This window comes from Biomphalaria glabrata, chromosome 3 (genome assembly GCF_947242115.1).
Source record: "Biomphalaria glabrata chromosome 3, xgBioGlab47.1, whole genome shotgun sequence".
NCBI classification, from domain to species: domain Eukaryota; kingdom Metazoa; phylum Mollusca; class Gastropoda; family Planorbidae; genus Biomphalaria; species Biomphalaria glabrata.
Genome location: NC_074713.1, coordinates 327,386 through 341,109, shown reverse-complemented (window position 1 = coordinate 341,109; position 13,724 = coordinate 327,386). Strand labels below are relative to the sequence as shown.

At 38.7% G+C, this 13,724-nt stretch overlaps 1 protein-coding gene across 3 annotated transcripts in view; it reads right to left on the bottom strand.

The window, feature by feature from the left end:
* LOC106067837 (polypeptide N-acetylgalactosaminyltransferase 1-like) overlaps window positions 1-13,724 on the bottom strand; it is a 37,824-nt gene that overhangs the window by 4,236 nt on the left and 19,864 nt on the right. For 2 of the 3 annotated variants that reach the window (XM_056023023.1, XM_056023024.1), the window contains exons 3-10: window positions 11,826-11,979; window positions 8,504-8,664; window positions 6,602-6,766; window positions 5,064-5,271; window positions 2,590-2,707; window positions 2,196-2,375; window positions 1,250-1,384; window positions 947-1,033 (exon numbers count right to left, since the gene is read on the bottom strand). In XM_056023023.1, coding sequence (XP_055878998.1) covers window positions 947-1,033; window positions 1,250-1,384; window positions 2,196-2,375; window positions 2,590-2,707; window positions 5,064-5,271; window positions 6,602-6,766; window positions 8,504-8,664; window positions 11,826-11,979 — 1,208 coding nt within the window. The remainder of the gene's footprint in view (window positions 1-946; window positions 1,034-1,249; window positions 1,385-2,195; window positions 2,376-2,589; window positions 2,708-5,063; window positions 5,272-6,601; window positions 6,767-8,503; window positions 8,665-11,825; window positions 11,980-13,724) is intronic. The other variant, XM_056023025.1, reaches the window with a different exon arrangement.

Here is a 13,724-nt window from a genome sequence, read left to right as displayed (position 1 = left end):
AGCACGCTACCTTACGGCACTGTGTCATGGACTACCTACGCAAAGCAAGAGAGAACATTAAATTCATTTTACTTTTACTGCCTCCAAAGGATGCTGAAAATCACATGACAAGAAAGAATAATTAAGATATGATATAGAAAATGTTAGTTATTATAAAATTATGAGACAGAAAGTCACTGAGATAGCAATCGTATCCCGAAAGTCCATCCTTTATGGAAAACTTGCAACAGGTTCAAGAAAAACTGGTTGGCCCCATCTCCAAAATGTGGATGCAATCAAACAAGTCTCAGCGACATTGATATTGACTATTGCTCTATGTGAAGCGAGATGGTAACAAAGAAAACTATGGACAGTGAAGAAGCAGTGGCCTTAGCTCTGGAAGAATAAAGTGAAACAAAAAAAAAAGGCAAGCTCCTCTCCCATCAAAGTGAATGCCACCTAAACCTGCCAAATATGTAAACAGGAATGCCTCATTAGAATAGGGCTCCACAGACACATGGAAAATTCTTATACGAGATGAAGGAATCTACAACTCAAGAAGACAAAACAGACCATTACTAAGGATGACAACAAAATTAAGTTTTGAAATGACTGTTAGGTCTAGAATAACCATCCTTATCTTAAGGTAGATTTTAAACAATTGCTAATTGTGAAATTATTTAAAGAAATTCAAAGATGATATACTGTTTGTTTTCTGAAAATATGTTATCAGTGGTGGTGCCCAAATGGTTCAACAGACTAAGGGATAGGTGAAGGTAGGTGATGTGATTAGTGGTGCCCTAACAGCTCAACAAACTAAGATAGGTGAAGGTGAGTGATGTGATCAGGTGTAATTTTGTTTCATGATTATCAGGTTTTGACTTCTAATTATTTTTAGTCCAGATTGTGTTAAATTAATATAATTTTCAGTTATATTTTAATTAAGAAACACAGTTGATCTAGTTACCTGAGTGACAGCGCCCAGGCGGCAAGAATCAATGCCGATTGTGTTAGTCTGTCGTGTCAGACAAACATTTTCGGAAACACTTCTAATCTGTGAATTGAATGAAGCCAAAAAAAAAAAAGGTTATATCATGTGGCTCTGTCTATACCATTACACTTCTTGTATGACCAGGGACTCTATTTGTAACTTACATAGCTAGTTCTTCCTATTTCATTTACTCAACAACACAGCAGAACAAATAAGCGTACTCTTAACAAGGGAAGCAGCTTTATAACATCAAAACTAAATTTACTAAGGAAATGTTACCTCCCCATAGTAGTGGCCAAAGACATCCATGCTCTTCTTGAGTTCCGGAAACACATGTTGTAAATACCAACCAAAATCGGAACAGTTGAGGGATTTTCTTAAAAGGACACGGGACGTCACATCTCCATAGTCTGGCTGTCAGAATTCATGATAAAGATATTTTTTTAAAAAGACTTTAAAGCTAGACCTAGATTAAGATAGAAGGAATCGGTTTGGTAGATCTATGGTTGCTTAGTTGTGTGGTATGCGCACTGGACTGTTATCATCCCCAGCCATCCTGTGAGAGGCTTGGTTAAGATGTAGGCCTAATAATCTTCAAATCTGATGAAACATGGGAAACACGTCAAACAAAACAAGCAAAGGAATAAAGGTAGGCCTTTGTAACTTGTAAGGTAGACAATCATTGTGCTAATAACTATTGGGTTTCACAAGATTTATTTCTCTTGGATTGTAGACCCTCAAAAAGAAATCAAGAAACGTGAAAATAACAACACGTTTGTAATCTAAATCTCTCCTGGAGCCTACAAAAGCTAAACAGTAAAACACCTGTATTTGTATTAACCCAATGTCTAGATCAAAGTTTCTGCAACTAGATAGCAGGCCTAGATCTACAACTAGAATCTAGATAGATTTAGTATTATTATACTTTATTATTATAGTAGATCTAGATTTATAATATAAATTTAAAATTATTTATACTGATCTACCGATCTTATCTACCATAAACAGTTACAGTTCTTACAGTAGTCTGACCGTCACTACTGTCACTAGTCATTAACAAGAGTACGAAGAGATAGACTGAATAGACATATTAATCATCAGGTTGTCGGATCAGAATATTATTTTCAAATGTCTAAAATACAGACCTGGGAATAATACATAAGATCTAAGCGAGTGTAAGTTTTTATGAATAAATAGTTACAAACTGAAGCATCAAGATACTTACAATGTTGTAGCCAAGCTTCTCATAAAAGAAATGTTTATATTGGTCCATCCAGACTTCTGCCACTCGGATCGAGTTTTTATAGGTCAGACGTATTCCTCCAATATTAGGATTAATATTACGGAATATATGACCTACATGTGAACATACAGACAGCAGCAAGGATCCACCGCACATCCAGGTCTGAAAGTTAACATCGAAAACTTAAACATTGATTCGTCTTAATCGTCTAACTATTCTAGTCTGAGCTTGTCAATTTTTCAAGTAATTTATGCTCATTAGCTATTAAATGCGTAATAGGACGTAATTATATTATCTTCTTTTTTTTTTTTGAAGTAGGCCTAATGTCTGTAATATATAAGATTATGATGGTAACACTGTGATGTCATTTACTCACTTTGAAAGACATTTCAATATTTTCGCCTCCCCAGAAGTCCATCTCGGGGTCATATTTACCTAGCTTTGAGAACCACTCTCTAGACACAGCATAGAGTCCACCAGGCATAGTTGGAGATCTGATGGCAAAAACATAGAGTATTGAAAAGAAATTATGTATACTCAATTTATATCGCGACGTTAAGCTGTTAAATGAAAAGAGCGTAAGACTTCTAGCATTTATGAATAAAAAAACGCAAGGAATGTAAATTAATATGAACTGCGATACACGACCTTCTAGGAAAACCAGTTTTTCTTCTTCTTCATCGTTCTCATTGTTATGTTGGAGTGTTCATATGACTAGACTAATACATGAGATGAACTGCGCAGTGGTTTCCAAATCAGGGAGCTCTCCATATAGTTTCCTTTCTATTGGGGTGATTTGGGGCCAATGTCTTATGCGGGCCTCTTGGTAAAGAGAGCAGTTTTGGAGGACGTGGTCGGCATTCTCTCGTGATACTCCACATGGGCAGATTTCACTGGCTCCAATTTTGAGCTTCCGGTGCATGTGTTGTCGCATTCTGTTGTGTCCGGTCCTGAGTCGAAAGATTAGACGTTGGTCTTGTCGGGATAGCTTATAGTAAGCGTCATCTTTCTTGTGATTTGGATGAGAGCTCTTCCATTTCTCATTTATTTTGTTTACAATTAATTTCTTCATTTCTTCTGGATAGAGTGCAGAGTTTATTTGAGAGTTAGTTCTCCCACTCTTGGCGAGTGTGTCAGCCTTCTCATTTCCTTCTAGTTGTATATGGGCTGGTATCCATTGAATTAGGAAAACCAGTGACTTGGCAGAATTTAAGTCATTGGTTAACATGCATGACTAGATGCATGACACGTAGGACGCAATCATCTTCTTTTTTTTTTTTTGATGTAACGTCTGTATTATATAAGATAAGAAAGTAAGGTCTAAGACCAAGTGAATAAACCCTGACAGAAAATCCGGCAATGGAGCCCCGTTGGCTGGAGTGACTGTGATAAGACCACTGCTCTCTGGAAAACACTGCATCTACTTGACCACAAAGTGCGATGGCTTTCATTCCCTTTGGACCCGGTCAGTATGGAAGAGAGGCGAGTGTTGACGTGTGGGAAGCCCAGCACTCCCAAATTTACCGCTCAGGCTTTCCCCCAGCAAGAATGGGACCTTTAAGCCAAATGAGAAGTTGCAATGCTTTGTGTGTTCGACGGCTTACGAGGGTGTTATGTGAACAGCTCGACAAACGCATTTCTTCCTGTACAGCTAGGGGGCCTGGGTACTTTTTGGAGTACTACGTTTACATAGAAAATAATAAAAGGAGTTTGTTTTACGCATAACTAGTGAGCGGCCCACGCAAGTCTGTTGTTTTCAGCCTTACCCTGCATATTGACTACATACTATTTCATATAGAGGCAGTAGGGGGTCAAACTGCCTATTAAGTCTTGTTAAAAAAATATTTGCATGCATATAAATGCACTACAAATAAAAATAAAAAAAAAGTAAATGCTTTCTGTTGCTCCCACCTGTCACAGTCTCGGTTGACATTGCCTGTCATATGTTCACCTCGGGTCATGAGGGTGAAGGACACGTGAAACCTCCGATATAAAAACAGGAAGTAAGAATGACTAAATTGACTTTTAGTCAGTAAGATCTTTTGGTCCGTTGCGGACGGTAGAAGCCTTGAGTTGAGTAAATTAGTTACTTAGAGTCGTTTGTGGGACTTGAGACAGTACACGTATTTCTAATAGTTGTTTTCTGTACTTAGAGTTGGATAGATGTTATTGAAGTTTATTGTTACCCGCTGTGATGCGGAGGTATACTAGTAGTGAAGTTATAATCTAAGGGACTTGTATATTTGATGCCGCTGTTATGCGGATGTAGTTATATTGCAACTGGATATTTTGGTGTAACGACTAGAAGGGCAGTACATTATTATTATTGAATAAACGTTATATTTGTCTGCTGAAGCTCGACTCAAACCTTTGTATACTATTTATGTTTGTTACGTGTTAAATGGACACACGAACCCAGCACCATACAGCATTACACATTCAGCATGTTACACCACCTTCTTGCAACCTGATGATCCCTTTGCATTGTGCTGCATTTTCCTTTCAATCATTTGTACCTTGTTTCTTAGTCTGTTAAGAACCATTTTATGTTGTTTTAAAAATGGTGTGTAGGCCCAAGAATAAAAATCAGCGTTCCCTTTCAGAAGATTTAAAGTTGCAGTTGCAAATATTTCAAACACAATACAAGCAGCAATTGTGATTTTCAATAGCACTTTTCAGTTTTTGAAATTTAAACGTGACAGACGGACAGACACCACAATACCAATAACAGATTTTACCGACGGGAGTGACGCAAACAAAATGACTTAATTATTCTAACACTAAATAAATACATTGCATGAAAGATTCTGTTCGTCTTTGGAAAACAAAGGGAAATAATCGTTTACTTACGGGTAGTAGAGTAACGTCTGCGAGATGTTGTGTTTCCTCTCGTAGAGCCAGTTGAAGGACAGCGAGTGGACCATCAGACCGCCCACTGTCCGCTCCAGTTTGGTATTCATACCGGTACCGAACGTTCGACCGTTGATCAGCTCGATGGAGGGAAACGTCACCGCAGTGGAGTCGTTATGGATGGGTGCAATCAGGGGCTCAAGCCAGCCTGGTGTAGACACAGTAACAAACTAGCAGTGGCGTAGCTAAATTTTTTTATCACGCATGGATGATACAAATTTTAAGACCTGCACATATATAATCTTTTTTTTTTTTGTCTTCCTCAAAATAACCCCATATCCATGTAAAATAACCCCATATCCATGTAAAATAACCCCATATCCATGTTGTTTCTTAAATATCCACTTATAATCAACACAATTGATTTTTTATGGATGCATTTTTAGGCTCAAATAAAAAAAAAAAAAAAAAAAACTCACAACATAATAAAATACTCAGAAAGACACAAAGATAAAGGCAAATTCCTGGTTCCATATGCTAGGACAAATTTATACAAAAGCTCCTTTTCCCCTAGCGCTATTAGAGCATGGAATGGGTTGCCTGAACCAGCCAGGAAAACCAGTGACTTTGCAGAATTTAAGTCATTGGTTAATATGCATGACTAGATGCATGACGCGTAGGACGTATTCATATTCTTTTTGAGTAACGTCTGTATTTTATAAGATAAGATAATATTTCTTGGTTCCGCAAGGTTGTCATTGCCAGGAGTGGTAATTGATATAAGCACTCCAATACCTATAAAATGCTTCCTAACGGCATGCGTCTCGAATCGCCTCTGACAATCAATTCAACTTCTGGCCCTCACCTGTGGCTTAGATATTGAGTCCGGCGGAACTGTTTTCACTAACAGAAGAAGGAGCAAAGGCGAACCAGTAAGCTTAGGGCAGGAGGGGGCTCGCCAGCCATTGCTGGCTATCCACCTAGGAGAAGGAAAACTGTGAATTCGTACCTCTGCTGTCTTGCAGCTAAACCCAATCATAGTAAAAGCTTCGGGAGTAAACCCTGAGGCAAAATCAGGAACCGGCATCACTCAGTGCTATCCCCTGGCAGAGCATGCGACGCAGCTGACCCCAAACTGTATCTGCACTTGCCGTTCCTTTTTACACACCAGCTGTGTGGAGAGGAGAGAATAGATGTGTGGGCGACATCATTCCGACCACAGCTAATGTCCAGGCATTCATCTCATTTCATGAGGTCATCCATAGTCGCTTCACAACAGAAGGAGACCATAACATTTTTAAAGATTTCACTTAGAGCCGACTGATTGCTTTAATGCTTTGTGCTAATCAAATTATTAATAAAGAGTTCAATAAATAGAGTATATCTCGAACCTGCTATTAAGCAAATGAAATTAAGGCTGCTACTGAAAAATAGACTTTGTGGTATTAATTCAATTTTTTTTCTCAAGGTTTCTAGTATATGCCCTATTTTTTTTTATTAAAAACACAAAAACAATATTCAATAGTACCATCACTTACCAGGAAAGCATTCGATATGAGAATCAAGGAAGACAACTATTCTTCCCTTGGAGTGATCAAAAGCAGTGTTGCGGGCCCTGATTAGCCCAAGTCGTTTTGTGGCTCGGAAAAGTTTGACCTTGTCTAGATGTTGGATGTAAGCCTCGAGGGGTTCTTGCAAATGTTCTGAAGGAAAACGATAACATGGTGACTGAATGACTCCTATACGAAATTGAGCTCTTGATAGTCCGACAGTTACTGGGCCTGAAGAAAGAGGACGTTAGGATTGCCGGAAACGTCGGATTACCAAAGATTAACTGAGTATTTAACCGGATATGTATAGTCCAAGTTTCCGTTTCAGACCTTGCGATCTATGGGAAAGATGATGTTAAGGTCATCTGTTTCTATGGTCAACGCTTAAAGAGCAGGGTGTCATGTGGCCAGCACAACGACCAACCGCCTTTACTTTCCCCAACTAAAGTCATATGCCCATTAGAGTTGGGTGGACTCAAGGGCGCCCTAAAAATTACGAAATTTAAATTTCTAGTCTTCATCGAGATTAAAACCCAGGACCCCAGGTTCGGAAGCCAAGCGCTTAACCACTCAGCCATCGCAATATTACAATTACAATAGACCAATAGTTCGTTGCCACGTCACAGGTTTGACGAGCGATTGGTCTAAATTGCCCACAGGTTACGACGTCGAAGGTCAGTGTTGAGGCCTACTACAACTAATGGTCTCGATAATATTCTTTTGTATCTTTCTACGGAAACAATCTTTCATAGCTTTTTCTTGAATTGGTCTCGATAATATACTTTTGTATCTTTCTACGGAAACAATCTTTCATAGCTTTTTCTTGAATTGGTCTCGATAATATTCTTTTGTATCTTTCTACGGAAACAATCTTTCATAGCTTTTTCTTGAATGTCTTCCAAAACAAAGACTTTGTTCAAATCAAGTCCACGCTCTTCGCACCAGTATATCAAAGTGTTTGCAGCGGTCATAGCGTCAAATTGGATTACTGAGTGTGTCGGATTTAGAGGTGTCGGAGTATCAAGAGGCGAGTCAACTTCATTCAACTATCTAGACTTTTATTGGTTGAAGTTTATAAACGTTGTATAGTTGCTGGATGGTCTCTAATATGATGATTGTTATGTAGCGCGCTTGATTAATTATTGATGATACTTGTTCTTCCACTAAGGCGCTATTTCTAGACAAATGCACTGCCAGTGTGGTATTAAAAGAAGTGGAGGGGCGGGTGGAGAGGGGACGGAGACACTTGTGAAACATGAATGGCGGGAAGTCGACGAACAATGGACCTCATTCACCAATCGTAAACAAACAAAATTTAGCCTCGTGGTTCTCTATCTCTTCTATATAAATTACGTAATACACGCAGGCTGTCACATGTTACTAGATTTTTAAAAAAATGTAACATTTTTTACCCGCCCCTTTACCCGAGAAAACATCCTGGTTAAGTTAATTCCCTTAATGGATATCAAACAACATAATTAATTTCCATTAATTAATTGAATGGTTGGTTAATTTTTTCATTGATTCATGTCTTATCTATGCCAATAGTGCAAATTTTCAGCTTGATCCGAGAATGGGTGTGGGAGAAATAACGTGTACAAACTTTTTACCAGACAGAAAGACAGACGGTCAGACAGAGTGATTTGTTAGTTGATATAAGCTTTGTAAAAAAAAAGGGATGTGTACAGACAACGACACTTGGCGAAGAAATAGGATGGCTGCCTGGTCGTGCGGTTTGTGTGCTGGACTGTCGTTCGGATTTATCGACCGTCGAGGGTTCAAACCCTGCCCGCTCCCATTCCCCGTCGTTCTGCGGGAGGTTTGGACTAAGAAGTAAACTATCTTCAACTCTGAAGGAACATCCGAAACATGTAAAACAAATATATTTACCCATGTCCGAGAAATCGTCCAATAATACAATCTCTTGTAGTAAGTAGATAGGTGTCCGGTCAAGGACGCTGTGTATACTACGTAATAACGTTGTCCAAGCTTCATTATGAAACACGATGATGACAGATACAGGAGGCAAGTAGGCATAGCTAGCTCGACATCTGGGGAAAAGAGAAATAGTGCGTTTATTGACTCAGTACGGTAAACAGAACTTTTATCGGCTGCCAACGGTAAACATTTCTTTTCGTTTCTTTTCAGTCATGTAATATTTTTTTATAAATTGTCGGTGACGTCTATATAGCATTCATAGAATCACTGTTTACTCTTTCTCTCCGTAATTATTGACCACATTCTGGTGGAATCAACGTTGGTATCGTTAGTTAGAAGAGAAAGAGTTAAGAAGTGTGTACCTATGCATGGTACACTTGCAATAACGTCAAACGATTCGGGCAGACAGAGGCAACACGTGGAGAAATGCAAGTCAAGCCATCGCCCCCCCCCCCCTCCTCCCTGCCCGTGAACAGAAGTTATTCTCATTAACTACGAAAGAAGAAAAATATAAAGCTTGAATGTGTTAATGTGTTCAATGCCTATGCAGCAGTGTTATGGGTCATTGAGCGGTCAAATACCAGAGCGAGGGGGAAAAAAAAGAAGAATGCTTGAAGTAGAAAGGGGACAAAGGGGTGGGTAGGGATGGGGCTAATAAAGTGTTGGAAGACTTTTATGACAGTAGTTTAAAGCTCAGCCCCAACGCTGGACCGGAAGAGCAGTCCAACACGTCTTGAGTTGTAAAGTTTCAGCAAGATCTAATTGGTCACTACACACAATCAGTATGAAGAAATATTTTAGGTATCCCTTCAAATGGCCGCAAGTATGCGATGACCAAATTATAAATGTCAGCAATAACCACGGTTACAGAAGTCAGCAATAACCACGGTAATAGAAGTCAGCAATAACCACGGTTACAGAAGTCAGCAATAACCACGGTTATAGAAGTCAGCAATAACCACGGGTATAGAAGTCAGCAATAACCACGGTTATAGAAGTCAGCAATAACCACGGTTACAGAAGTCAGCAATAACCACGGTTACAGAAGTCAGCAATAACCACGGTTACAGAAGTCAGCAATAACCACGGGTATAGAAGTCAGCAATAACCACGGGTATAGAAGTCAGCAATAACCACGGTTATAGAAGTCAGCAATAACCACGGTTATAGAAGTCAGCAATAACCACGGTTACAGAAGTCAGCAATAACCACGGTTACAGAAGTCAGCAATAACCACAGTTATAGAAGTCAGCAATAACCACGGTTACAGAAGTAAGCAAATAACCACGGTTACAGAAGTCAGCAATAACCACGGTTATAGAAGTCAGCAATAACCACGGTTACAGAAGTCAGCAAATAACCACGGTTATAGAAGTCAGCAATAACCACGGTTATAGAAGTCAGCAATAACCACGGTTACAGTCAGCAATAACCACGGTTACAGAAGTCAGCAATAATCACGGTTATAGAAGTCAGCAATAACCACGGTTACAGAAGTAAGCAATAACCACGGTTATAGAAGTCAGCAATAACCACGGTTACAGAAGTCAGCAATAACCACGGTTACAGAAGTCAGCAATAACCACGGTTATAGAAGTCAGCAAATAACCACGGTTACAGAAGTAAGCAATAACCACGGGTATAGAAGTCAGCAATAACCACTGTTATAGAAGTCAGCAATAACCACGGTTACAGAAGTCAGCAATAACCACGGTTATAGAAGTCAGCAATAACCACGGTTACAGAAGTAAGCAATAACCACGGTTATAGAAGTCAGCAATAACCACGGTTACAGAAGTCAGCAATAACCACGGTTACAGAAGTCAGCAATAACCACGGTTATAGAAGTCAGCAATAACCACGGTTACAGAAGTAAGCAATAACCACGGGTATAGAAGTCAGCAATAACCACGGGTATAGAAGTCAGCAATAGCCACAGTTACAGAAGTCAGCAATAACCACATGTACATATGGCAGCGATGGTAAGTACATAATAAATTTATTATCTAAAATGTAGATGTCCATATTGACATATTGGGAGAGGTGCTGACATTAACACAAACATCTTGCAGGAAAAAGAGACATTTATATTGATCACTATTCGGCTTACAACACATTTTATTACAGAAAGATACACTGGACCATTTAGCTCGATATCTCTTTTGGGTTTTACTTCTTATTTATGTCTCAGCCCTACGTCACTATCTTATCTTATAAAATACAGACGTTCTTTCAAAACATAATTATATCCTGCGAGTATCTGTCTGTTAATCTGGTAGAGAATGTTAAGTAGAGACTTAACCTCTTCTAGCTTATTGGTTTTCCTGGATGGTTTAGGCAATCCGTTCCATGCTCTAATGGTCTTAGGGAAAAAAGATTACTGGCATGAATTGGTCCCAGTATATGGAATAAGAAATGTGACTTTATCTGTGTGTCTTTTAATAATAATTATTATCTTTATTGTCCGTACGGAAATTTGTCTTACAATTTGTGCATTACACTAAACAAAAAAACATTATAACTATAAGAAACCAAAGTGTACATTCACACCAGACGCACTCATAATTTACATGTGACAAAGTTTATACCAGATTTGTTATTATTTAATGATTTGATTGCCAGGGGAACAAAAGAGTGTTTGTGTCTGTTTGTCTTTGCTATCGGTGTCTTGTATCTCTTTTGTGATGGTAAAATCACAAAATCCTGACATAAAGGGTGATTCTTTATTTCGAGGATCTTTTAGCTTTTTTATAGATGTTTTGTCTCAAACAATTGCCCAAATGGGTTGTTGTTTTTTTTGCCAATGTACTTTAGAGTACATTGTTCGGATTGTGGTTTTGTAATGGACCTCATTCACCAATCGTAAACAAACTACATTTAGCCACGTGATGCTTTATCTCTTCTATATAATTTACGATCTCATGTTTAATTCATGATGGTTGTCACGTGACAGTTTTTTTTTCCATTGTTTTATCAATCAGATCACGTGACTAAATGTTTGTTTGTTTGTTTGTAAAATGTTTTACATGTTTCGGATGTTCCTTCAGAGTTGAAGATAATTACTTCCTAGTCCAAACCTCCCGCAGGACGACGGGGGATGGGAGCGGGCAGGGTTTGAACCCGGGACCATCGATAAATCTGAACGACAGTCCAGCGTGCAAACCGCACGACCAGGCAGCCATCCAAAAAAAAATGTTGTTTGTTTACGATTGGTGAATGAGGTCCATTGTAAGTTAATGGCTCGCTGTTTTACAAGTCTTTCAAGGGAACTTACTCTGGTCCTCTCTGGTCAAGGAGTGACCTGTGTACTGCAATTTTTCGGCTTGTCCACTCGTCAAAATAATGAACATTAAAATCCTTCTCTTTTTGTAGACTCTCGTTTCTGGTCAGCTCGTCTGGACGCCACCTCACGCTCTGTCCATCTTCACCTGGACACATTCATAAAAGCATTAAGGACGTGCCAGGTGTGCCAGAAAAAGTTTGTAATTAAAATCAAATAACTATTTACACACAAAAAAAAGAAGAGATTACTTTAGATTTAATAAGACGCTCTAGTTTTTCTTTAATAGCTTTCATACTATTGGTCCAATCTCATTAGTGGACTCGTTGGAGATGTGGGTATCTGGGAGAGGGTTTTCGGTGATGTCCTGGCTGGCTCAGGCAACGCATTTCATGCTCTAATGGCTGCCTGGTCGTGCGGTTTCGGGTTCAAACCCTGCCCGCTCCCATCCCTCGTCGTCCTGCGGGAGGTTTGGACTAGGAAGTAAGCTATCTTCAACTCTGAATTAACATTCGAAACATGTAAAAAATTTTACAAACATTTTTTTTTCTAATAGCACTATGGAAGAAGGAGCATTTGTAAAAATTTGTTTTAACATATGGCCGATTATATGCCTTCGTCTTGTGCCTTTCTGAGTATTTTATTAAGTTTTTGTATTTAAAGATTATGGTTCAGAGTTTTATGAATAATTGCTAAATAATAAGTTTGACATGATAAACCACAACATTGAGATTTTTTTTCTCTTCTAATGCAGTATGCCAGTTGAACAGACAAGTCACTGACTTATTATTTAACATTCAGCTGTTCTGTCACGGACCTTACAGCTACGTTTATGACTTTACACCCCCATATTGATCTGTTATTCCTCTGCCTATACACCCGTACTAATCTGTTATTTTACTGACCTTTCACCTCCATACTGATATATTAGTTTACTGACCTTTCACCTCCATACTGATCTATTAGTTTACTGACCTTTCACCTCCATACTGATCTGTTATTTTAATGTTCTTACACCCATACTGATGCTATTTAATGACCTTACGTCATACTGTTGTGTTACCGACCTTACACCCATACTGATGTTATTTTTATGACCTTAAACCATACTGATCTGTTATTTTACTGACCTTACACCCATACTAATCTTTTACTTTAATGACCTTACACCATTTTGAACTGTTATTTTATTGACCTTACACCCATACTGTTATGCTCTGCTGACCTCACACATACTGTTGTTATTCTACTGACCTCACACCCACGCTATGTTATTTTTCGTATTTTTCTGACCTACACCCAAACTAATCTGTTATTTTAATGACCTTACACCATACTGATCTGTTATTTTACTGACCTTATATCATACTGTTCTGTTATCTTACTGACCTTACACCATACTGATCTGTTATTTTACTGACCTTATATCATACTGTTCTGTTTTTTTACTGACCTTACACCATACTGATCTGTTATTTTACTGATCTTACAGCCACACTGTTCTGTTCTCCTGACTTACTGTTATGTTACTCTACTGACCCCGCACCTACTGTTATGTTACTCTACTGACTTCGTACCTACTGTTATGTTACTCTACTGACTTTGTACCTACTGTTATGTTACTCTACTGACTTCGTACCTACTGTTATATTACTCTACTGACTTTGTACCTACTGTTATGTTACTCTACTGACTTCGTACCTACTGTTATGTTACTCTACTGACTTTGTACCTACTGTTATGTTACTCTACTGACTTTGTACCTACTGTTATGTTACTCTTCTGACTTCGTACCTACTGTTATGTTACTCTACTGACTTTGTACCTACTGTTATGTTACTCTACTGACTTCGTACCTACTGTTATATTACTCTACTGACTTTGTACCTACTG